Source organism: Heterocephalus glaber, unplaced genomic scaffold (genome assembly GCF_053883595.1).
Source record: "Heterocephalus glaber isolate CG9 unplaced genomic scaffold, H.glaber_assembly_v1.0 deba00001497, whole genome shotgun sequence".
Taxonomy (NCBI): domain Eukaryota; kingdom Metazoa; phylum Chordata; class Mammalia; order Rodentia; family Bathyergidae; genus Heterocephalus; species Heterocephalus glaber.
This window is the reverse complement of record NW_028258320.1, coordinates 44,306,328-44,333,034: the sequence shown is the minus strand read 5'-3', so window position 1 is coordinate 44,333,034 and position 26,707 is coordinate 44,306,328. Positions and strand designations below refer to the sequence as shown.

Here is a 26,707-nt window from a genome sequence, read left to right as displayed (position 1 = left end):
ATGAATGTTTTCATTTCATTCACTTTATCATTTGGTTAGAATTTTCTTTCTAGATGGCAGAAAAAGAGATGTTTCCACTAGAACTACTCATTCTCTGGAGTTTACACTGGCTGCTGAATTTCAGGAACAAGATGGAGAAAAGAGCTAATGGCCTTGGAACTGAGTGGACTCTTACATAACCCTTAGTTTCATCAGTTAATCACATTCTTTCCCTGTCTCTTCGTGTCCCTAAATAGGTCTCTGAGGCTCAGTTTTTCTAGAGAGAGAGCCTCTCTTTCCTTTAGGTGAAAAGAGTTACCTCATTAATGAACAGGTAGAGGGTACCTGGTCAGGGAAAGCCTCCTGTTTTCAGAACATAACTACTATTCAAAGTGCTCTGTTCTTTCAAAATCTAACATACAATGCTAGGCCAATTAATTTTACCTGTGCTTGCAGCACATCCCCTTCCATGAAATCCAGATACTTTATTCAGTGTATGCTGTCAGCAAAATCCAGAGCTTTGATGCTTTTGCTATTGTTCACACCCCACTTCTCTCATTCATTTTCCTCTATCTGTCAGAATTTGTCTCATTTTTATTCTTTCATCATATTTGTAGAAATAATAACTAATAGCACAGAAATTTCAATAATTAAGACTAGGAGAAAAGTTTGGAGATTAGCAGTTCCTCAACTACATCTCTGTTGTCATACCTGTGACCTCTGGGTACTTTAGCAGAAGCAAGAGTCCGTATCTCAGGGTGGTGCTTGTTGTTTCTGTTCCAGCTATAAACAGGTCAGTTACAGTGGCCATCAAGTTTTCAATAGTAAATTCAGAATGCTGACTGTGCTTTTCCTAAAATTGTTATCATCTAATTATTAGTTACCATCATATTAAATTACAAAATAATACAGACAGTTCAAAAAATAAACAAAATTGAAAAATAGACACTATATTATTAATATTACAAAACTTCCAGGGCTGGGATTTAGCTCAGTGGTGCCAGCACCTGCCTCACAAACCCAAGGTCCTAAGTTTGATCCCCAGTACAAAAAAGAAAAGAATATTATAAAACTTCATTGCATGGCAGAATGTGAATTGTTTGAGCCGATCTTCATTTTCTACACCCCTTATTTCTTTCATTTTTTCCTTTTTTTTATTTTTTAATTCATTATGTTTATTGGTACATTTTAGGTATACAATATGATGGTATTCATCATTGGGAATTTGTACCTTTTTGGGGGGGATTTGTATCTTTACATGATATATCTGGGTTCTTATTTTTTTCCTCATTCCCCTGCCCTTCCTTCAACCCTTCCACCCTCCCTATTTACAAAGACTTGATCGTTTCAAAATTCCATTTTGTGGGTTTATTGCAATTATGTTAGCCATGAAAAATACTTCATGTCAACGATATAACAGAAGAAAACTACTGATGCATTTTCTCTTTCCTTCTTCTTACACAAAACACATACATGACAATGGAAGCAATGACACAAATAGGCACTACATAAATGAACTGTCAGGGAAACAATTCAACAGGAAGAGATAACAATTGTAGATATCTATTACACCAAATGTCAGGGCACCCAACTCCATAAAACAAAAACTATTGGACTTTAAAAGACAGATACACATCAATACTATCATAGTAGGGGCTTCAATACCCCACTCTTACAATTGGCTAGGTCAACCAAACAGAAAACAAGGAAATCTCAGAGTTAAACTACACCACTGAACAAGTGGACTAAACAGATATCTATAATGCCTCATTCAACAACAGAATATACATTTTTCTCAAGAGCACATGTAACTTTTTCTAAAATAGACCATAACTTAGGCCATAAAGTATGCTTAAATAAATAAATTAAAATTAAATAAATTAAATAAATTGAAATAATCCCCTGCATACTATCTAGACAGACAAGAGCCTGACATTTTCATTTTTCTCCTGCTGCCTGAAAAGGGAACACAACTTGACCAGTGGCTGCTCCCCACCTTTGCTCTCCCTTAACCCCTCCCCCACCATGAACTGGAACAGTTTGCTTCAGTACCCTTCCTGGCTTTCTAGCAGTGTCCTCTCTGGCTATCAAGCTGCCACTCCCCATTCCAACAAGAGTGCAGATAGTCAGTATGGAGCCCCTCCCTTACCCCACCACTTTAGATGCTACTGTTGCCTTTTTGAAGAAGGAAGAGAACGTCCTGGTGTGGCTAAGATCTCATGCAATTTGCCTTTTATCAGAATATTACTACATAAAAATATTTCATGTGTTCTAATTGTTTAAGGATTCTGATACTACAGATCCATGCACACAGTAAGTACTAAGGTGCTTAACGGGTGTTTCATATATGACTAGTTACACATTCCCAGTAAGTACAGAACTTCCCAATGATCCTCAAAATGCAAGAAAATACTACTTTTACCTGCTCCATTTTGATCAGGAAACAATCAATGAAGTCACGAGGATTGTGGATGTCCAAGGATTCTTGGTGCTCTTTGACTTTTTTCAAAACGTAAGTTTTTATATGAGCAAAATTTTTAAGTACTTTTTTGTGACTCCCTGGGAGATAATCAATGAAAGCAGGGAAAATATTGCAGACCTTAAAGATTAGAAAATATTCATTAGACCCAATGTGGTGATGCAAACCTGTAATCCCAATAAATCAGGAGGCTGTGGGCTGTGGTGGGAAGATTGCTTAAGCACAAGGTTCAAGACGAGTCTTAACAAAATGAGACCCTATATTTTAAAAAATTATTGAATTAGAAACATATGCATCCCCATAATGTAAAAAATGATTTATTACATTCACAAGCAAATATGAAATATGGAAATATGAACACAGACTGGCTATTTGAAGATAGTAAGAAATTATTGATTTTTTTAGGGTGACAAATATATCTTGGTTTTGTTAAAAAAAGAAAGATATTGAAGTATTTATGGATCAAATGTAAGTGATATGTGTGGGATATGCTTTAGTCTGTGGATTGGCTAATATGGTGGTTAAGTGATGAATATACAGGCATTCATTACACTAGTCTGACTACTTTGAATATGTTCACAATTCTTTAAAATGAAAAAGCTAAAAATTAAAACATTAGAAACGTATATTGAAGTCATACATAACATATGACAATACCTAGTATGCTAATAGAAACACTCAGCAAAGTCTTTGTAAATAGGGAAGGGTAGAGGGGGTGAAGGGAGGGCAGGGAAATGGGGAAAAAATAAGAATCAAGATACATCATGTAAAGGTACAAGATCCCAATGATGAATGTAACTGTACTGTATACCTAAAACATACTAATAAAGTTAATGGGGAAAAAATTTTTTAAAAGAAACTGCTCGTTCAAAAATAGAAATTTTGGGGGCTAGGGATTTAGCTCAGTGGTTCCAACGCCTGCCTTGCAAATGCAAAGTCCTGAGTTCAAACCCCGGCCCCGCCCCTCAAAAAAAAAATAGAAATTTTTTTCTTTGACTCAATCTTTTCTTGATTTTTCTACTTTTTATTATTTTTGTCTTTCATTTATGAGGCTTCTTGGAGGTTTATATTTTTTATACCCTTTTTTTCCTCTTTTAGATTCTTTTCTCTCCTTTTTTCTTTTTTCATTTCTTTTTTCTCTTCCTTCTTATTTTTCTTTTATTTCTTGTATTTTGTTGTTTATATTTTTTCTTCTTTTTCTCACTTGATTTTTCCTCAACTGTTCTCTAACACTGTTGATTTCCTTTTATACCTCAGTAGGGCTCCCTCCTCACTTTTTCCACCTTTCTAACTCCTAGTATACACTAGCACAGAATATACTAGTATACTAGTAAGCTTTATGAATCTCTAGATAGCTAACTTCATTGTTAGTAGAAGTAAAGTTGTTCCATTAGTAGATACTTACTATAGGTCAATAGTATGTCAATATTTGGTTTGTCTTAGAATTTGTTTGCCTTAGTGTTTACACTATAATTATATATCTCTTTTCTATAGTTAAGGTTGGTACATTATTAGTTCCTAGGGTTTATCGATACTTGGTTTGTATTTGATACTATAAATGATGCTGGTTTTACTATAGCCAAGGTGACATAGCTGTTGGTGTTAATTGCTTGGAATACCAATATATAGGTTGCTTTGGGGTCATTAACAATACTGTGGCACATTCCTGGAAAACTGGGTACTGGGAAAAAAGGAATTAAGATGCATTAGGTACATGTACAAACTCCACACAGGAATGTAAACAGTATGTACTGCAATCATGTACAGTGCTAATTTTAAAAAATATTTAAAAGTTTTAAAAATTTTTTAAATATATAAAAGTGGGAGAAGGTGAGACAATCCCAGCACCAGGAGGAGGCTCCCCAGCCAACATTCCACCACTCCCAGGGCAGAGGAGGTGAGCTGCATGGGTGCCAGCAGCACACACCCCAAGCCCCCACCCCCAGTTGAAATGAGAAGACACAAAAAAAAGCCTCAAAAACAGAATTCCAGATCACCCACAGCAACCCCAAAGGGAAAAGAGGTGGAACAATCTGATACTCAACCACCTGGACTCCCTGAACTGGCAACAAAAGAGGATCTGGAAAAAATAAAATCAGAAATAATTTCTCAGATAACAGCAGAGATTTTGCCCATAGTGCAAAACATGATTAATAAATCTAGAGAGGACACAGATAAAAAAAATAGAGGAGCTGAGGAACATGATGGAATCCCAACATAGGAAACAAATGGAATCCATAATACAGATAACAAACAGATTTCCAGGAGATTAAAAACTCCATTGACAGTCTATGCAGCAGAATGAACCAATATGAGGACAGAATTTCCGATGTAGAAGATAAGATTACAATTAGTAACCAGGAAAAGAAAAATTGCTTCAAAATTATAAGGGACCACGAAAAATCAATCCAGCATCTGCTAGACGATGCAAAGAAGAACATAAGACTGATTGGAGTCAAGGAAGAAACAGGAGAGGGTGCAGATGACATAGAAAAACTGTTCACAGAAGTGATGGCAGAAAACTTCCCAAGCAGGGGAAACGAACTTGACATACAGATAAGGGAGGCATATAGGAATCCAACTAGACTTGATAAAAAAAAAAGTCTACACATAGGCATATAACTGTTAAGATTCCAGAAACTCAACAGAAGAACAAAATTCTACAAGCAGTGAGAGAAAAGAAACAAATCACATACAAAGGAAAGCCCATCAGAATCACAATAGACTTCTCAATGCAAACCCTCAAGGCAAGAAGAGCTTGGAGTGATGTATTCCAAAGCCCTAAAGGAAAACAGCCTCCAACCCAGATTGATGTACCCTGCAAAACTATCTTTCAAAATTGATGGAGAAATAAGATACTTTCATGATAAAGGGAACCTTAGGAACTTCATGAATACCAAACCAGCACTCCAAAAATTTTAGACAATATCCTAGGAAAAGACAATGAGGATCGCAACCCCAGGAAGCCCAGCAGAATGAATCCATTGGGCATGACAAATTAAACGCAAAGGGGGAGAATCCAACAAAAAGAAAAAGTCATGAGAGGCTTTTAAAACCCTGAACTTCGGCCGGTGATTTAGCGCAGCGGTTTCACCGCCTACTGCGCAAGCGCAAGGACCCGAGTTCAATCCCTGGTACCAAAAAAAAACAAAAACAAAAAAAGAGTTGCCTTTAGCCGGGGATTTAGCTCAGTGGTTTCGCCGCCTGCTGCGCAAGCAGAAGGACCTGAGTTCGATCCCCGGTACCAAAAAAAACTTTTAACTTCATCTACCTAATGAGTGTATAATTCAATCATGTTATTGTACTGATCAGTATTTTCTGATTCTAGCGTTGCACACCTTTTCCTTGTACTATACTGGCTATTTATCACCTTCTTCTGTCTACTTTTTAATTGGGTTGTCTATTAATGAGCTGTAAAAGTTCTTTATATATTCTGGTCAGAGGTTATATGCATTGTAAATATGGTCTGTTTAAGGACTACTTTTCATTTTAACGATGTCATTTAAAGTTCTACATTTTGATGGAATCTCATTTATCAATTTTTTTCTTTTATACATCATGTTTTTTGTATCCTAGGTAGTTCTTGCCTACCCTAAATTCATAAACATTTTCCCTTATAATTTCTTCTTAAAGTTTTGTACTTTTAGGCTTTCATATTTAGGTTCATAGATCCTTTCAAGTTATTTTTATGTATGGAAATAAAGGGTTGAGGTTAATTTTTTATATACAGATACCCGGTGTTCTAGAGCCATTTGCCGAAAACGCTATCTTTTCCTCTGCTCTTGAATTGAGTTTATATTCTACAAAATGTTAATGTTAGTCTTTCAAAACTCAGTGGACCATATATGAGTGGTTCTATTTCTAGATTTTCTTTTTTATTCCAATGACCTAAATGTCTTTCCTTACACCAGCACTACCTTGATTACTGTAGCTTTAGAGGAAGTCTTAAAATTAGGTACTAAACGTCTTCCAACATTGGTTTTTTTTTTTCTTTTTCTTTTTACTTTTCTAGGTCCTTTGTACTCCTACATAACTTTTAAATTTCAACATCCAATTCTTCATTTATAACAAGTATGCATAGACCTGAATTTTTATATATACCTTGTGCTTTCTAATCCTGCTAAACTCAAATACAAGTTCTAGGGGCTCCTAGAGATTTCTCAGTATTTTCTCTGTAAATGATCATTTCATCTACATATAAAGATTTTGCTTCTACCTTGCCAATCCTATCCTAATTGTGTCATTTTATTGCCAAACTATTTTGATTTAGGCCTATGTTTCAAAATTTAATGGACAGATGAAGAGTAGGCATATCTGCCCTTGTTTCCCACCCTAGGGAGAAAGCATTGTATCTTCTCCATTCATATAAGGTGTTTTTGAGGGAAGTATGGAGTACATGTCTTTAATCTATTGAGAAGGTTCTGTTCTACTTCTAGTCTCCTGATAGCTTTTATTATGAACAGCTGTAGAATTTAGTCCAATACTTTTTCTTCAACTAGTGACAGGATCATATGGCTTTTTCCTTTCCTCTGTTAAAATGATGACTTTTGGGGGTGGATCTCCCAATGCTGAAACAACACTGCCATCCCTATAATAAAACCACTTTCTACATACTGCCAGATCTGACTTCTAAGAGTTTGTTTTATTAAACAAATTTTTATCTATGTTCATACTTTTTTCTTCTATTATACTTATCCAGTTTTAGGATTAACACAATGTTGATTTCCTAAAATGAGGGGGAAGTGTTCCTTCTTTTTTCTGCTTTAAATGTTTCATATAATTTATCAGTTAAAATGTTTATGAGCCTGTTGTTGTCATATAGGTAGGTTTTCAAGCTAGGAATATACTTTAATAGGTACTATTGAAATTTTATATTTCCTCCAGAGTTAGTTTCATTAATTTGTCTTCCAAGGTACTTCTTAGAAGTTGTCAAAATTTATTTCAAAAAAGATTTTTGTAATATGCTTTCTATATCCTTTTAAATTCTGTAAAATCTGTGGTAATGTTTCCTAGATCTTGATATTATAATTTTTAAATGTATAATTGATATTGTGTAACAGGAAGAAAAGGTCTAAAGGAACAGGGGAAGTGGGATGGGTAGGGGAAAGGAAAGAAGGGAAAAGAAACAATATGAGAAAAGGAAAAAATGGAAACAAAGTCTTTGCAAATAGGGAAGGGTGGAGGGGGTGAAGGGAAAGGGGATAAAAATACGAACCAAGATATTCATGTAAAGGTACAAGATCCCAATGATGAATGTAACTGTATTTTATACCTAAAATGTACCAATAAACTTAATGGGGAAATAAAAGAAAAAAATAAATAAAAATATATAGAAGTATAGTGAATAAAAAGAATTCTCATCTTTTTCATGTTTTTTAAAATTTTGAGCAAAATCATTTCATTAAACATATAAAGGAATCATCTATTGTTAGTTTTAAATGAGAAAACTATACAGTCTAAGAAGATAAGAATTTCCTATATGTGTAGAACTATTTACATTTTTTATATTAAGACATTTCCATACCATTTCTCTTACTTTACTTTCTAACTTGAAATACAGAATAACATGAATTGCTATGATTTTCATTTTATAGATGAAGACAGAGGTTAAGGAAGTTTAGGCGACCCTATATAGAATACAGAGCCACTCCATGCTATTTCTACTACTACCAATAAAGATAGCGTCACAATTTTATAACACAGAGGGTTGCAAAGATACTATGAAAACCCAACTCAACATTTCATGGGTATGCAGCTGTACACCAGAAAGGTTAAATTGTTACACAATTATATTTGAGGCCAAGTGTAGGATGTGCTAGCACAACAGAGAGCCTTACAGTGATGTGGAGTTATGCATAATACATTCTAAAAGCCAATCATTCTGTCATCCTACCCCTTTTTACTTTCTCACCTAGGACCCTAGCGGAAAGGATCAAACAACCCACAATGTTCAGAGATTCCTAGCAGTGTCTATATGCCCAAACATTCTTATCATTGATGTCCTAAATTAGGGTATTTCTGCCAATTAAGGTCATGAAGAAGTCTCTAATTGTTGGTTGGCAGACAAGCCTCTGGACAATGGAAGCTTTCAACAAAAGCTCCATAGGTGTCCTTCTGAGAAGTTGCCAAGAACTGCTTCAGTGTGGTGTTTGGCAGGGAAATCCCTGACCAATAAGCTTGAACACCAGCCCTTATATTCAGGCAATTGTCTTCTTGCCTGCAAAATAATGGACTCAGATATATTCCTAAGGTGTTAATGCCATGATGCTAAGATCTGGACAGGACTGTGGTGTCCAAACTTTCACTTCACAGTTGGCACAATAGATAGCCCATTCCTACACAAAATTTTCAAAAAACATCAAGCAAAAACTGTCACAATCGGGCCGGGGATTTAGCTCAGTGGTTTTGCAGCCTGCTGCGCAAGTGCAAGGATCCGAGTTTGATCCCTGGCACCAAAAATAAAATAAAAAAACTGTCACAATCAACTTTATTTTGGGGAAATAGTCAAGAGTTCACAACAACAAAAAGGAAACTGAATCGAAAGGAGAGTGGGCCAACTCCACAAAAGGAATGTAAACATTATGTGGTCCAAACATGTATTAATTTTTTAAAAGTTTCTAAAAAGAGAGTGCACAACAAAAATGGTAGAAAATTTTTGTGGCATTGTTTTTGTCCTTGTCCCATCTTCCTCCTTGACTTGGCCCAGGCTTTGACAAGGACAGCTCTGTTCCCAGTGGAGGCCTCTGGTTCTGGGTTCCAGGGAACAGAGATTGTTTGTTCTAACCTGGCTGAGGACCCCTGGAACTACTGAAGCAAAGCACTTGTCTTTGTATAATCACTTACTGGGAGTAAGGCAGTGGGCAATATTGCAAACCTTATAATGCCACTAAATGCGCATGCTCCACTCCTCTCCCGAGAGCTCCAGCGGAGCGCAGGCCTCGAGCCGCAATGGCCATCCCGGCGTCTGCGGCGGCGTCTGGGTGCCCTCCTCAGCAGACTGGAGCCTCCTGGGCTGGCATGGGGAAGGTGAGACGGCCTTGCTGGTTGCCAGAGACGGAGACAGCACTTTAGTCGCCCATCTATCCGCACAGCCTGTTAACTCGTTGCGACGCTTCCTCTTAGCGAAGTTAGGCCCGGGAACGCCGTCTGCTGGCGCCGAGCGGAGCCGGAGGGGGCGGGGAGGCCGTTGAGCCGAGCCTGGACGTATGCACTGCTTCTCCGCGCGACCATCAAGCCTCGGCCCAGGGCGGTGCGACCCCGCGGCCTTCCCCTCCTTCGGAGCGCCGCCTCTGCGAGGCTTGGAGGTCGGGTGTGCGGCGATTTGCCGCTCCATGTGTCCCTCAAAAAAATCCCGCTTCCAGTTGTGGCGTAATCCGAAGCTGGGGAGGAAGGGACGTGGTAGGGCAGATAAGGCGCTTTCACCCTTCTCCACCCGGGGTCAGCGGAGCGAACCGAGCCCGCGGACTGTGGACACATTCTGAACGCGCCTTTCTCCCTTCTCCCTCGGACCCCAGCCGCCTTCTTCATTGTGAGGAAATCTGGGCAGTACTGTCGTCGTGTGGATCTGCTTTAGAAAGCTGTTGTGTGATTGCTACCAAAAAGGAAGGAATAAACCTCAATGAAAGAACAGAGAGAGACAAAGGCATCTAGACTGATTCCATAACTTGGCTGTTATGAACTGTGCTGTGATAAACATGGGATTGCAGTGCTGAAACTATTGAAAGATGGCAGAAGAAGTGGTAGTAGTAGCCAAATTTGATTACGTGACCCAACAAGAACAAGAGCTGGACATCAAGAAGAATGACAGATTATGGCTTCTGGATGATTCTAAGTCCTGGTGACGAGTTAGAAATTCTATGAATAAAACAGGTTTTGTGCCTTCTAACTATGTGGAAAGGAAAAACAATGCTCAAAAAGCATCTATTGTAAAAAACCTAAAGGATACCTTAGGCATTGGAAAAGTGAAAAGAAAACCTAGTGTTCCAGATTCTGCATCTCCTGCTAATGACAGTTTTGTTGACCCAAGGGAATGTTTTTATGACCTCTACACGCCTGCCTATGTGAAATTTAACTACATGGCTGAGAGAGAAGATGAATTACCATTGATAAAAGGAACAAAAGTGATTGTCATGGAGAAATGCAGTGATGAGTGGTGGCGGGGTAGCTACAATGGACAAATTGGATGGTTCCCTTCAAACTATGTAACTGAGGAAGGTGACAGTCCTTTGGGTGACCATGCGGGTTCACTGTCAGAGAAATTAGCAGCAGTTGTCAGTAACCTAAATACTGGGCAAGTGTTGCATATGGTACAGGCTCTTTACCCATTCAGTTCATCCAGTGATGAAGAACTTAATTTTGAGAAAGGCGATGTAATGGATGTTATTGAAAAGCCAGAAAATGGCCTAGAGTGGTGGAAATGCAGGAAGATCAATGGGATGGTTGATCTGGTGCCAAAAAACTACTTTACCACTATGCAGAATAATTCATTAACTTCAGGTTTCGAACCACCACCTCCACAGTGTGATTATATTAGGCCTTCACTCACTGAAAAGCTTGCTGGCAGTCCTTGGTATTATGGCAAAGTTACCAGACATCAAGCAGAAATGGCATTAAATGAAAGGGGACATGAAGGAGATTTTCTCATCCAGGATAGTGAATCTTCGCCAAATGATTTTTCAGTATCATTAAAAGCACAAGGGATAAACAAGCATTTTAAAGTCCAACTAAAAGAGACCTTCTACTGCATTGGGCAGCATAAATTCAGCACCATGGAAGAACTTGTAGAACATTACAAAAAGGCACCAATTTTTACAAGTGAACAAGGAGAAAAGTTTTATCTGGTCAAACATTTATCATGATACTGCAAATCAGAAGTGACTGTTAATACAGCTTTATTCCTCATGTAATTGAAGACTGAGAAAATGTTGGTTCAATCCTGCTTGATTGGAAATTGCTGTTTTTAACTCTGAATGAGAAATGAATATAATACATAAGTATTTTTGTTATCACTCAGCCCATACATATATATTATATATGCAATGCATCTGTATAGATCAATTTCTTATTCTTGGTCTTTTATTTTAAAGTTTTCTTCTTTGCTGTTTTTCTCTTTGCTTCTAATATTAAGGTTTTGTATTTTGAGGAAAAAAATTAATGCAGATCAGAAGTCTGTATGGAAGAATTCCTTTATTGCCTTTTTTGTATTTCCTTCTAAAGGCCCCTGCTAGTTCTGCCACAATTTCTCTTCATATAAAATTATATCTATACATGACATATACTAAAGTAAATTTCTTGGAAAGTGTTATCTTTCCTGTGACTAGCAATAATAAATGGAAAATTAGAAATTAAAAAAAATAAATAATAATGCCACTAAACAACCCAGGGCCACCTGAAACAAACAAGTATAGTTAAGGCACATGGTAAAACACTGAAACCCTGGGAAGGAAAGCTGAGGAGAGTATTTTTGGAAAATTAAGACACCCAAAAGTGCCCACATACTTGCCTACTGCTGAATTTTAAAAGCTAGAAACCTACACAGGGCAAGACAAAGGCTAAGAAAGCACCTGAAAAGACCATAAGCTTTCAACTCTGCTCACTTCTAGACTGTTTAATAGCAAGTAAAGGCTATGACAAGAAGTGCCTGCCACAGAGACAATCTAGAAGAAGTTTCCTCCTCTTTTCTCTCCTTTCTTTCCTTCCTTGCTTCCTTCTATATTCTCCCACATTGCTGTACTCAAGGAAATCTTTGTCAAATCTTGCTGTACATAAGCAAAAGGAACAGAGAATTCAGAGACCACATCTCACAATGCATAAACATTTTTATAATATTTGAGAGAAGTCATTGAACAAGTAGCTATAGCCTACAGAAAGAAAGAGGGAGGGAGGGAAGGAGGGGAGTATAGCAAGAAAAAAAATCTGAGAGAGAGAGGAAGAGAGAGGATGAGAACAAAAATGAATCTAATTCTATGTTCTAGGCAAAATTTTATAAACAAATCTTTGAAGTAAATGTTTGAGAAATGGACACTAATGTAGAATTTCGGACTTGTCAAAGAAATTAGTACAAATGATTTATTAGGAAAATATCTTGGTCTCACCTGCATCCATGGGGAATTCAAAATCTTGAAGTTTTCATTGAATTTTTGCATCAAGATAAGAAAATTCTCATCTTTATAATCAAAACGTTTCTGGAAAATAATGGAGCAGATCACATTACAGGGAGCACATCCCAGGATAAAGGTGGGATCACAGGATGAACCTAAGGAAATGGAAACATTTTTAAAAGACTGTTAAAATACACTTATAAAAGTCTTGCCTTTGAACTAACAATGGTAATTTTAGAGTCTCTAAAGCAATACTGATATAGAACTCACCTTATAGAAATTACTCTCACATGCTTAAAATCAACATATCACTTTTTCTTCTACATTTCATTTGACCATTCTACTCTAGCTTGTTTGATAATCATTTTGCAAATTTACCTAAATATCACTATCTTTGTGTACATATTTCTTGTTTTGTTTTGTTTTGTTTTGGGTACCGGGGATCAAACTCGGGACCTTGCGCTTGCAAGGCAGGCACCAGAACCAGTGAGCTAAATTCCTGGTCCTATGTGTACATATTTCTTACCCAAGGTCCATATTGTTTTGGAGGATCAAAGAAAATAAGTGACCAGTTTTAAGAACACCTCAAAATTCAAGTTATCAGTGCAGAATCGCATCTCTATGGAAGGCAAAGAGGAAGACTAAAGAGAGAGTACAGGAAACACAGGTATTTGATGAAACAAATGGAAAAGTCAAAAATCATCCTTATCATAATGAAAAGAAAAACAAATGAACAAATTATAATAAGATTTGTTTGCCAAAAGTGAAACAAATCTTCATTTCAAATTTAAATCACAGACACAGGAAAACACAAAAGATTAAATTAATAAACATATTCTATTTCTTTGTTTCAATAATGAAAAAGGAAAAAATAAAATTTCCTGCTCTAGGAAATAGTCTCCATCATCACCAGATTCCATTTTTTTTGTATTAAATTCTTTTATTGGTACATTGTAGGTATACAACACAATTACATCTCTCACTGGGAATTGTACCTTTATATAATGCATCTTGGTTCTTACTTTTTCCCCATTCCTAGCCCTCCTTTCACACCCTCCACCTTTCCCTATTTACAAAGACTTTATTTCCATTTTTTCCATTTCTCATCATTTTTTCCTTTCCCTTCTTTCCTTTCCCCTGTGCCTCCCACTACCCCTACCCCTTTGGACCTTTGCTTCCTATTTTACATTATCGATTATTCATTCTAATAATTGGTACATTTTAGGTATACAATATAATGACATTCATCATTGGAAATTTGCACCTTTACATAGTCTCTCTTGGTTCTTGTTTTTCAACCTTGCCCAGCCCTCCCTTCAACCACTCCAGCCCTCCCTATTTACAAAAATTTTGTTCGTATTTTTCCATTCTCTCATATTAATCCTATTCCCTTCTATCCTTTCCCTTAGCCCTCCCACTTCCTTCCCCTGTGCCCCTTTTCTTCCTATTTCACATGACCTATTATACATTTAGCCCTTATTTACACTTTCAGTTTCTTACACCAGAGAAACTATTCGGTATTTACACATCTGTGTCCTATTTATTTCACTTAAGAGTATTGCCTCAATGTGCATCCACTTAGCTATAAATGTCTCTAATTTCTCATTGTTTATGGCTGAATAGTACTCCATTTTATAAAAAAAAAACCACATTTTCTTGATCCAGTCTCCAGTTGATGGGCATTGGGGCTGTTTCCAAGTTTTAGCTATTACAAACTGCGCTGCTACGAACATGGGTGCACATATATCACTGTGGTATGATTCTTTTAATTCTTTAGGGAAGATCCCCAGCAGTGGAATAGTGGGGTCAAATGGGACTTCCAGTCCTAGTTCTTTGAGGTATCTCCATACTGATTTCCACAGTGGTTGCACCAGTGTACACTCCCACCAGCAGTGGAGCAGTGTTCCTCTTTCCCCACAGCCCTGACAGCATTTGTTACTGGTTGATTTCATGATAGCAGCCATTCTTTCTGGAGTGAAGTGGAAACCAGATTCCATTTTTAATTTATTTGGATGAAGCCTGCACTCTGTGGAATTCATGATTATTGTCCAATATAGTTATCATCAGAATACTGTTATTACAAGGTTTTTTAATTTAAAACTCATTTAAGACAATTCTATCATGTTACAGAAAAATAAAGCAGAGTAAAGATTTTATATAGGAAATATTTAAATGAAATTGTTGCAACCAAATCATCAATAAATTTTTTATGTGAAAGCCCCCAAACACACATCATAGATATAATGAGTCAGGAGACTAGGGTGTGGCAAGCCAGCTGAGCAAGTGGGTGTTCCAGGACATACACAGAAAAACAGTTCCAATCAGAAAGTGTGATCTTCAATTTTTCTTGTGATAACTCAAGCAGGATTTTGATAGGACAGCCTAGACCTGACATCAGCATGAGTGGGAGATACAAAAGACTGTCACTATTGAGCTCTGAGCTACTGTGCTTTCTCTCACAGTGGTTCACTCTCACCCTGTAGAGTGTACTTCTTTTCTCGCTTTTAATTGGTCCACACTCGCTCTGGAGAGCATGTTTCTTTTTCTACCTTTAATAAATGTAAAATCTTACTACCTTTTATGCTTATTTTATCCAATACTTTCTTCAGGACAAGAAGAACCCAGAAAGAATCTCTAAAAGGAGTCCCTGGCACCTGAGAACCTGGGAACAATAATGATGACTTGAATGAAAAATGTGCTGAAGAAACAATAGGGAATTAAATAATAGAAATCTGTGATTAATAGCTCTTATATCAGGTTCCTCTTCACTGAAATACCAACCACACTAAGATTTCAGAAAAGCTCTTACTTTCCCCTGGAAGAAAAGGGAAAATTTGACATTAGCAATTCAAGATTTCTGTGAGTATATATGTGATATACTGCAAATCAGATTTTCAATCTTTCCCTTCATTTAGGAAAGATAATAAAAAATTAAAATAACTTAGAATCCATGCCAAAAGTCAGATACATTGTGAGAAGCACTTCATAAATGAGTAGATTGGACAGTGGGGGAGGGTTAATAATTATCATAAAAGATCTAGCACAAAATCCAATTTTTTTTTCATATTCTAGTCACTTTATTGGTACATTTTAGGTATCCAATATACTGACATTCATCACTGGAAATTTGCACCTTTACATAATCTCTCCTGGTTCCTATGTTTCACCCTTCCCCTGTCCTCCTTTCAACCCATCTATTCCTCCCCGTTACAAAGACTTTGTTTCCATGTTTTCATTTTCTTGTATTAATTCCATTCCCTTCTTTCCTTTCACCTACCCATTCCACTTCCCCTTCCCCTTTGCCCCTTTTCTTCCTCTTTCACATTATCTATTATACCTTTTAGTCCTTACTTGCACTTTCAGTTTCTCACACTAGAGAAACTATTCGGGACCTCCATCCGACACTCTGCCCATTGCGACCAGCCAGCACAAGCAGGTGAGACAAGCAGCGTGAAGCTCCCTGGCTCCGTCCCGGGCCCCGCCCACACCACGGTGAGGTCCCAGGCACATCTTGGAGCCCTGGCCCCATCTGGTGCTCCAGTTAGTGGCGCGGGTACATGCAAGGCCCAGTCTCACCCCATCCCCCCACCCCGCCTCTGGGCTTCTGGCTCTTCTGCTACGTGGTTCCATACTACAGAGGCACAGGGGATTATAAAGGCCCTTGTCCTGAATGCCACAAGATATAGCAGAAGTTAGCAACAGAAAGAGGGCCTCTCAGGCTCCTCGATGAAAACTGAAGCTCAGTGGAAAAGTAGAGACTCTCTACAATAAAGGCAGACAACCACACTTGGTAAGTTGGAGGGATCATCACCTCCCATCGGAACCTGCACTATCTTCAGCGGAAGGGCAACTGGAACCTGCAGCAGAACTTTGCAAAGTTCAACCCTGCAGGAGGACAGGGAGCTCAACTTGGGACTAGCAGCCAGAAATATGCCTCAATCTCACAGGTCTGGTACTGGCTTGCTGAGACTCATTGACTTGTATATGCACATGGCTGCCTATGTTGCCTACTGTGACAGCAGAGACATACCCTGAATGAGCCCCTTCATTTTTATTTTTTGTTACTTGCAAAAAAGAAAAAAAAAATTTTTCTTATTTTTAATTAATTTTTACTTTTTTCTACTCTTCAAATTTTACTTTTCTCTTCCTGTTTTTCTTTTTTTCATCTTTTCTCTCTCTCTCTCTCTCTCTCTCATTGTCTCCCCATCCCACATTGCTCTTCATCTCCACATTTGTTCCTTTCTGCACTGAATTCAGATTTATCCTTTATTTTTCCTTCCTTCTCTTTTTCACTCTCTTGATTATCATTAATTTTAAAGGAAAGTAAAGACAGTATCTACCCCTTGTTGCTGTTAGGTGGTTCTGTTCACATCTTAGTTCTTTCATTCTGTCTTTTCCTCTTGCCTTTAACAATTTCTTAGAGCTTGTGTGACTTTCCTGTGTCTTCTGGCCTCACCACTAATCTTTCCTGATCTTTCTACCTGTTCCTCCCTCCCCAACTCCTTCTAACTCTCCATCCTGAAGAGTAAAGTTGCTATACTGAAGAGTTTATTTATTCACTAGAAACATGTTGGGTTGGTCCTCAGTTTTTATTTAATTCACACAGTTAAATGTGATAGATTAATAACTACCACAAATTGTCATGTTCTAAGCTATACTTGATGCTATGGTATTGCTGATCGTATCATTTGGCCTAACATGTTGTGATTGATCTAATCACTTTTCCTTCCTGGTACAATGAAAATGAAATAGCCTCAGAGTCATTAGAGTCTCAAAACCTAAATACAAGCTATACTTGGAAGGCATCTCTGAAAAGCAATCATTCCACAAGGGTTTTAAACACAAGCAACAAGTATACCTACATTAAGCAATTTTAAAGTATCAACCCAGGAATTAAACCAAGGACAGTACCAAAACCAAAAATGAGAAGGCATTTAAGCAAGGCACAAACACAGGCTTCCACTCCACAAAAGGCAAATTATGGGGGGAATGAGGTGGAAAAGCCTGATAATAAACCACTGGATGCCTTGAACTAATAGCACAGGAAGTAACAAAGCAGATGCATGAGGCTCTACAAAAATTCAAAGCAGAAATAATCTCCCAGATAAATACAGACATGGTGAGCAGAGTGAGAGACATGATTAGAGGCTCTAGAGCAGAAACAGATAAGAAAACAGATGAGATCAGAAACATGCTGGAAGCCATAAATACCCACCATAAGAAAGAAATGGAAACCATGGTCACCCAACATAAGAAAGAAATGCAATCCATGAAACAGATTCAAACAGATATTCAGGCGATTAAAAACTCCATTGAAAGCATGCAGAGCAGACTAAAAGAATCTGAAGACAGAATATCAGATATAGAAGACAGGATTGCTGTTAAGAACAATGAAAACAAAAATTTATTAAAGATAGTAAGGGACAATGAGAAATCAATCTAACAGCTGCTAGATGATGCAAAGAAGAATAACATAAGATTCATAGGAGTCCACGAAAAAACAGGAGAAAGTACAATTGACATTAAAAAAAACTCTTCACAGAAGTAATAGTAGAAAATTTCCCAGACAGAGGTAAAGAAGTGGACATATAGATAAGTGATGCATATAGAACTCCAACTAGCCATAATCAAAAAAAAACTACACCTGGACATATAGTAGTCAAGATCCCAGAAACCCAACAGAAGAACAAAATTCTACAGGCAGTTAGAGAAAAGAAACAAATCACCTACAAAGGAAAGCCCATAAGAATCATGGCAGATTTCTCAACACAAACCCTCAAATCAAGGAGAGACTGGAGTGAAGTATTTCAAGCCCAAAAAGAAAATAATTTCCAACCTAGACTGTTGTATCCTGCAAAATTATCTTTCAAAATCGATGGGGAAATTAGATACTTTAACGACAAAGAACACCTGAGAAACTTAATGAGCACCAAACCAGCACTCCAAACAATTTGAAGCAATATCCTAGAAAAAGACAATGAAGGTCACAACTCCATGAGGCCCAACAAAGGGAAGCCCACCAGGCAAGGTAAGACACTAAAGGGAAAGGGGGGGGGGGAAAGAGCCAACAACAGTAAAACATCATGACAAGGATGAGTCAATATCTCTCAGTTATAACTGTCAATTTAATGGCCTCAATTCACCAATCAAAAGAAATAGACTGACAGAATGGATTAAGAAGAAAAACCCAGCAATATGCTCTATACAAGAAATACACCTTGGGCCGGGGATTTAGCTCAGTGGTTCCGGCGCCTGCCACGCAAGCGCAAGGTCCGGAGTGCAATCCCTGATGCCAAAAAAAAACAAAAAAACAAAAAACCAAGAAATACAACTAACTCATACAGAAATTCATAGACTGAAAGTAAAAGGATGAAAAACAGTTCTCCATGCCACAGGAACCCAGAAAAAAGCAGGCATAGCAATTTTATTTGCAGACAAAGTAGATTTCAAACCAAAACTAATTAAGAAAGACAAAGATGGTCACTACAACCTTGTGAAAGGAACAATCCAAGAGGAAGAGATGACAATCCTATATATATATGCACCAAATATAAATGCCTGAACTATGCAAAACAAATATTAATGGACATGAAAAACCAAATAAGCACTAATACAATTGTACTGGGGGAACTCAACACCCATCTATCGCAAATTGACAGATTATCTACAAAAAAAATTAACAATGAAATTCTAAAACTGAACCAAGCTATTGAACAAATGCACTTAATAGATGTTTACAGAGTGTAACCCCACAAAATCAGAATACACATTCTTTTCAGCTGCACACTGGTCATTTTCCAAAAGAGATCACATGCTAGCTCATAGAACATGTCTAAGTAAATGTAAAAGAATTGAAGTTATCCCCTGTATATTATCAGAACACAGTGCAATAAAATTGGAGGTCAATAACATAAGAAATCACAAAACTCCCACAAACACATGCAAATTGAAAAACACCCACCTGAATAAACAATGGGTAACAGAGGAAATTAAAGAAAAATTAGACAGTTTCTACAAGTAAATGATAATGCCAATACAATGTACAGGAATCTGTGGGACACAATGAAACCAGTTCCACATGGAAAATTCATAGCAGTGAATGCCCATATTAGGACAACAGAGAGAACTCACTTAAATAACCTAATGCAGAACCTCAAACTCCTAGAAAAAGAAGAGCATAACAAACCCAAAGCTCACACAAGAAAGGAAATTATAAAGATCCGAGCAGAAATCAATGCAATGGAGACTAAGAGAATGATACAAAAAAAATCAATGAATCAAAGAGCTGGTTTTTGAAAGAATAAATAAAATCAATAAAGCAGTAGGCAACATTATCAAAAAAAGGAAAGAAAAGCCTCAAATCCATGCAATTAAGAATGAAAAAAGGCAAAGCCACAACAGAGCTAGCAGAAATCCAAAGGATCATCAATACCTACTTTGAGAACCTGTACTCTAATAAAATGGAAAACACAGAAGAAATAGATGGATTACTAGATACAAACAAATTGCTAAGTTAAATGAAGAAGATATACAAATTCTAAACACCCCCAAAACAATGAGTGAAATTGAAAATGTAATAAAAAATTTAGCAACAAAGAAAAACCCAGGTCCTGATGGCTACACTGCTGAATTCTACAAGACATTTAAAGAAGAACTATCGCCATTATTCTTTAAACTCATCAAGGAAATTGAAAGGGAAGCAAGGCTTCCAAATTCATTCCTGGAACCAAGCTTTTCTTTGATTCCAAAACCAGGGAAAGACTCAACCCAAAAAGAGAACTACAGGTCAATGTCCATAATGAACATAGATGCAAAAATGCTCAACAAGATACTGGCAAACAGAATACAGAATGTCATCAAGAAGATCATACACCCTGACCAAGTCAGATTTATCCCAGGGATGCAAGGATGGTTCAAAATATGTAGATCAATAAATGTAATACACTATATAACAGAGTCAAGGACAAAAACCATATGTTCATCTCAATAGATGCAGAAAAGGCATTTGACAAAATCCAACACCCACTCATGATAAAAAACGCTACAGAAAATTGGAATAGAAGGTCTTTATCTCAACCTGATTAAGGCTATCTATGAAAAACCAACAGCCAAAATCATACTAAATGGTCAAAAACTGAAAACTTTCAGGCTAAAATCAGGAACAAGACAAGGATGTTCACTATCACCACTCCTGTTCAATACTGTTCTGGAAACATTAGCCACAGCAATTAGAAAAGAGAAAGAAATAAAAGGAATAAAGATAGGAAAGGAAGAAGTGAAACTGTCATTATTTGCTGATGATGTGATACTTTACATAGAAGACCCAAAAATCTCAGTCAAAAGTCTTCTAGACCTCATTGACAGATTCAGTAGAGTAGCTGGATACAAGGTCAACACTAAAAAGTCAATAGCCTTCTTGTACAAAAATAGCAGACCCATTGAGAGAGAAATTCGGGAAATAATTCCATGTACAATACATTTTAAAAAATGAAATATCTAGGAATCAAGCTAACAAAGGAAGCAAAAGACTTCTACACTGAAAACTACAGTACTGTGAAAAAGGAGATCGAAGAGGACATAAGAAAGTGGAAATATATCCCTTGTTCCTGGGTAGGAAAAACCTATATATTGAAAATGACCATACTTTCAAAACTACTATATAGATTCAATGCAATTCTGATTGAAATTCCAACAATATACTTCACAGAACTAGAGAAAACAATCCAAAAATTCATTTGGAATCAGAGGAAACCTAGAATAGCAAAAGCAATTCTAGGCAACAGAGACATGTCTGGGGATATCACAATCCCCAACTTGAAACTATACTACAAAGCCACTGTGATTAAAAACAGCATGGTACTGGCAAAGAAACAGACCTGAGGATCAGTGGAATAGATTAGAAGATGCAGAAAAACAACTCCAGACATACTCAGCCACCTCATCTTTGACAAAGGAGCCAACCACCATCATTGGAGGAAAGATAGCCTATTTAATAAATGATGTTGGAAAAACTGGATTTCAACCTGCCAAAGATTAAAACTAGACCCATATCTCTCACCATGCACTAAACTAAGAGTGAAGTGGATTAAAGATATAAATATTAAGACAGAAACGCTAAACTTGCTGGAAGATAAGTTAGGTAGAACTCTTAAAGACATTAGCATAGGAAAAGACTTTATGAACAAATCCTCAGTAGCATGGGGGCTAGCACAAAGAATCAACAACTGGGATCTCCTCTTATTAAAAAGCTTCTGCACTGCAAGAGAAACCACCAACAGAGCTAAGAGACAACCTACAATGTGGGAAAAAATTTTTAGCAGCTGTACCTCAGGCAAAGGTCTACTATCTAGAATATATAAAGAACTGAAAAAAATCAGACTCCCCAAATTCAAAGACCCAATTCAAAAATGGGAATCCAAAATGAACAGACATTTCTCAGACAAAGAAGTAAAAGCAGCAAATAAATACATGAAAAAATGTTCAACATCACTCGTCATTCGAGAGATGCAGATGAAAACCACACTGAGGTTCCACCTCACCCCACAAAGAAAGGCTGCTATCAAAAAATCAACAAATAATAAATGCTGGCAGGGGTGTGGCGAGAAAGGAACCCTACTCTGTTGTTGGTGGGAGTGCAGACTGGTGCAACCACTGTGGAAATCAGTGTGGAGATACCTCAAAGAACTAGGACTAGAGGTTCCATTTGACCCAGCTATTCCCCTGCTGGAGATCCTCCCAAAATTAGAAGAATCATACCACACCAATATATGTGCACCCATGTTTATAGTGGCACAGTTTGTAATAGCTAAAGCTTGGAAACAGCCCAAGTGCCCATCAAATGGAAACTGGATAAAGAAGATGTGGTTTTTTATAAAATGGAGTACTACTCAGCCATAAAGAATGAGAAACTAGAGACATTTATAGTTAAATGGATGCATATTGAGGCCATACTCTCAAGTGAAATAAATAGGACACACATGTGTAAATACCAAATTGTTTCCCTAGTGTGAGAAACTGAAAGTGTAAATAAGGATTAAAATGATTAAAATGAACAATTGATAATTTGAAATAGGAAAAGGTCCAAAGGTGTAGGGGTAGTGGGAGCAGAGGGGAAAGGGAAGAAGGGAAAGGAAAAATTATGAGAAAAGAAAACAAAATGGGAATGAAATCTATGTAAATAGGGAAGGGTGGAGGGGGTGAAGGGTGCACAGGTAATGGGAGAAACAGTTAGAGCTAAGATACATCATGTACAGGTACAAGCACCCAATGATAAATGTAAACATAGTGCATACCTAAAATGTACCAGTAAAAGAATTAAAAAGAAAAAGAAAAAAAAAGATATGGGCAATTAAGTGACAGCACATGTCATTTTTTTCCTGCTCCGAAAGATGTGATGACATCATTCAACCAAGTCCACTTGACAAGTATTCCCTGGTAAAATGTTCTAGCTAATATCACTATAGAAAAATAAGTTACTCTTTAACAGTTGTTTTAAATGAGGCTTGAAATCTCCTATCTTCATAATGTACTGATTTGAAAACACATAAGCAAGAAGTAGCAGAATTAAATTAGAGTTTTACCCATACTATATGAACTGTCATTATGTAAAAACAGAACAAGGACAGATACACAAAAGTTCCTATGGCTCTTGCTTTATATCAGCCCCCTCCACATAAGGCCTGACCACTTCCACCCAGAATAAAATATCTGGCCACCCTGCAAGGTTTAGAAGGACATCATTAGAGAAGAGAGCAGTCTGTGAAGGTCAGTGATATAAAGAGGCACCCACCATTTGTTTTTCTTAATTCTTCCACAAGGCAGCATGCTTCTTCTTGAATGCGGTCCTCAATGCTCCTCTTCCCCATCCCAAAATTCCTCAGAGTCATCAGCGTGAAACGCCGAATCTCCTTCCATTTTGTTCCATTGCTGAAAATGATTCCTATCAGAATGGAAAACAGAAACTAGAAGGCAGATCCAAGGCAAGAAAGAAGAAAGTGAGGTGAGGCAGCCACCAAGAAAGCCAAGATCTGCCTTAGTAGCTCTTCTATTCTCATCCCCATGACCAATGCCCAACAAATACACATGCATATGTATCCACATGCACACTTACCTTGGCCACTATTAGTTTTTTCAACAATTGGAAAACTGCCTCTTCCTGAAAATTCCTCTCCAAGATCATCCAGGGCTTCCTTCACGGCTTCATATCCATGCACCACCACAGTAGGCTTCATGCCAAAATACAGAGTGAACACAGGGCCATACGCTTTTGAAAACTAGAAATAGGAAAGAAAATCACAGCAAATAGCAGCAAAAGAAGTATGCTCCATGCTGTACATTTATAGGTCACAGACAAGAGCTCTGTGAAGAGCCTAAAAGCATTCTTATATCACTTAAATGACCCTCATTTTTTCTTTCCTTCTTCTTTCTTTCACATATATGTATTGCAAACCCACAGTTCCTTCACATCAGACATAATTTGCATCTTTGGAGAACTTTAACTATCATGGCTAAACAAAAAAATATACAGCACATAAAGTAGATGGCTTCTGGAATAAAACCTCATCTCAAACCACTTTTATTACCATTCACCTTAGGCAAAAAGTAATAGCAAATGAATGAAACTAAAAAGGGTAGCAGCAGTTTATTAATTTGATTCTACCTTACAACTTAAATATTTCCATACTGACAAAATGCATTATATCATTCCACTATTTGTTGTGACACACCAATAATAATAACCCACAGGAAGTATTTGCTTTATGATAACATGATTTAATATTTTGCTTCCAAAAATTTATTTTACTAAAAAGTTGGATTTAATTTCCCTGTGCAGCCACTACAGGAGCATGAAGCATACTTACATTGGTGAAGGACTTGCTGATGTCCGTAATGTCTATCTGCAGGATATTTCCAATAATTGGAAGAGGAGTGGGGCCAGGAGGAAGCTTCCTTCTCCCAGAGCTCTGTCTCCAGAGTGAAAAGAGAAGCAGACAGGAGAGACCAAGCACCAGGACCACAACTGGATCCATTGAAGCCTTTCTTCTCTTAATGAGACAACAATGAGCTTGAAATCCAAAGCTTTTATAATGTTCACTGATAACTTACTTGTGACTCTTTGACACATAAGTAGCCAATCAGTTAAGCAAACTTTTAATCTCTCTTCTGAGTGGACTCTGACCCACTGAAAAACATAAAAATAAGATGTTATTGGCTGTTGTTGTCCATTCCACTGCCCCACGCTGGAGATCCTGGTGTAACTATTCTAGGGTGGGGCTAGGGTACTGTTTGGTTCCTCTAAACACTTCAGGTGTTGCCAATGTACAGCCAGAATCTAGAATCAATGAGGAAATTTTTTATCAAAAATTGTTCGGTCTTGTCAATCTTGTTAGACTGATGACCAGTTGAGAATTTATAACATTAATGGCAACCCATGTACCTTATTCCTTGCATATATGATATTGTTTATCCAGTAATCCTTCTCAAACACTGAGATGTGTTCACTGAAAACAAAAGCCTTCTGAAATATTTTAATGTATTGTACTAACATTACAACTGCATGAACATGAAACAGCTAACATAACTCCTACAACTTAAATGACCAAGCATGTATTAAGTAATTAGCTAAGTAAATATGCACACTTTTTGCTACCAAGTCCCTAAAAAGCACCAGAAGGCAGGAATTAGTATTTTTTAAATTATCAAATAGAGAAAGAGAGACTGGGAGAACGGGAGACCTGTCTGGATGGCTCAGCTCATAGCTAGAGACCTGGGGTTTGAATGAGACTAATGTAATTTCTAGGCTCTTTTAGTAAGAAAAATTAAGCCTGTAAAAGCATGAGTTAAACAATGTTTTACTGGTAATGTTTAGGAAGACTCTGACAACTTACAAAGAACTCTCACACCTATTCTGTCCCTTTTGATTCTTTAAAAGTAAACTATTCCCATGTTAATGTTGAGGAAGCTGGGCCTTAAAGATTCAGTTCCTCAGCCAAGGACACACAGACTATGAGTTATAGAGCTGAGGCTGGAACCATCTTGCACCCTTCCCTCTAAGAAAGACATTCAGTTCACCTGGGTTCACCAACATTCACTATGTACTTTGATTCCACCTCAGTGACATGCAAAATAACCATGGACTTAGTTAATAATTACAGCACATGTTGACTAAAATGAGTGTCAGAAAAGCTTGGCATATAACATTTATTACTTAAGTGAATGCCAGTCTTGATGAACTTTATCCAGGGCAAAGAGAAGCAATAATTTGCTGCCTGACTCATATGCCTCTAAATTCTTACAGAACCACAATCACTCTCTTAAGAGCAACCATTTTATTCCTTTGGGCAGCCCTCAGCCACCAAACCTGCACTATATAGTTTGAACTTGGAACCTCCAGAACTGTGAATTTAAACAATTTCTTTCCTCCAAAACTAGCCTGTGTCAGATATTTCTGTTTTTAAGATGGAGTCTCCCTATTATGCTGCCTAGGCTGGCCTAGAACTCAAGATTCTCCTATTTCTACTTCCCAAGTACCTAGAATTGTAGGCATGTGTCACTAAGCCAGGCTCAGTTATTTCTTTTTTTTTTGGTACTGGGGATCAAACTCAGGACCTTGCACTGGAACCACTGAGCTAAATCCCCGGCCCTCAATTATTTCTCTATAGTGATAAAAAAAAAATTGTGTTTCACTTGTATCTATTTTTTCCTTGATTATTGGCATCTGATCAGATCTCCAATCACCTGACCAAGGGTATGACGGCAGGATATTAAAACAAGATGGGCCAGGGATTTAGCTCAATGGTTTCTCTGCCTGTTGTGCAAGCAGAAGGACCCGAGTTCGATCCCCAGTACCAAAAAAAAGACAAGACAAGATCTTAATGCATAAATGGGGGGCCCAGAATGGTCAAAGCTCTTATCAGGCTAAGACACTGTCTCCTGGAGCTTGCCACTATTTATGGAACACACAGCTTCTTGAAGGGGTAAGGGGTGGTGCAGAGAACAGTGGAGTGGAGAGCACTGACTTGAGCAGGGTCCTAGCAACAAGGGAACAAGACATTCTAGTAGGAACAGATCACTGATTCATGGGAAATTTATTTTTTCCTATACATTAATTTCTGCCTCCACAGAAGTTTTCTGTACAAGTCATGCTGCC

General features: G+C 37.5%; 1 protein-coding gene and 1 pseudogene across 1 annotated transcript in view; one reads left to right on the top strand and one right to left on the bottom strand.

The window, feature by feature from the left end:
* LOC101708592 (cytochrome P450 2C55) overlaps positions 1 to 24,817 on the bottom strand; it is a 53,803-nt gene extending 28,986 nt beyond the window's left edge. Inside the window, exons 1-6 of the mRNA XM_004838543.4 lie at positions 24,420 to 24,817; positions 23,669 to 23,831; positions 23,348 to 23,497; positions 12,553 to 12,713; positions 2,402 to 2,578; positions 691 to 832 (exon numbers count right to left, since the gene is read on the bottom strand). Coding sequence (XP_004838600.1) covers positions 691 to 832; positions 2,402 to 2,578; positions 12,553 to 12,713; positions 23,348 to 23,497; positions 23,669 to 23,831; positions 24,420 to 24,587 — 961 coding nt within the window. The 5' untranslated portion in view covers positions 24,588 to 24,817. The remainder of the gene's footprint in view (positions 1 to 690; positions 833 to 2,401; positions 2,579 to 12,552; positions 12,714 to 23,347; positions 23,498 to 23,668; positions 23,832 to 24,419) is intronic.
* On the top strand, positions 9,996 to 11,493 carry LOC101708256 (SH2/SH3 adapter protein NCK1 pseudogene; annotated as a pseudogene).
* Positions 24,818 to 26,707: the final 1,890 nt, after the last annotated feature.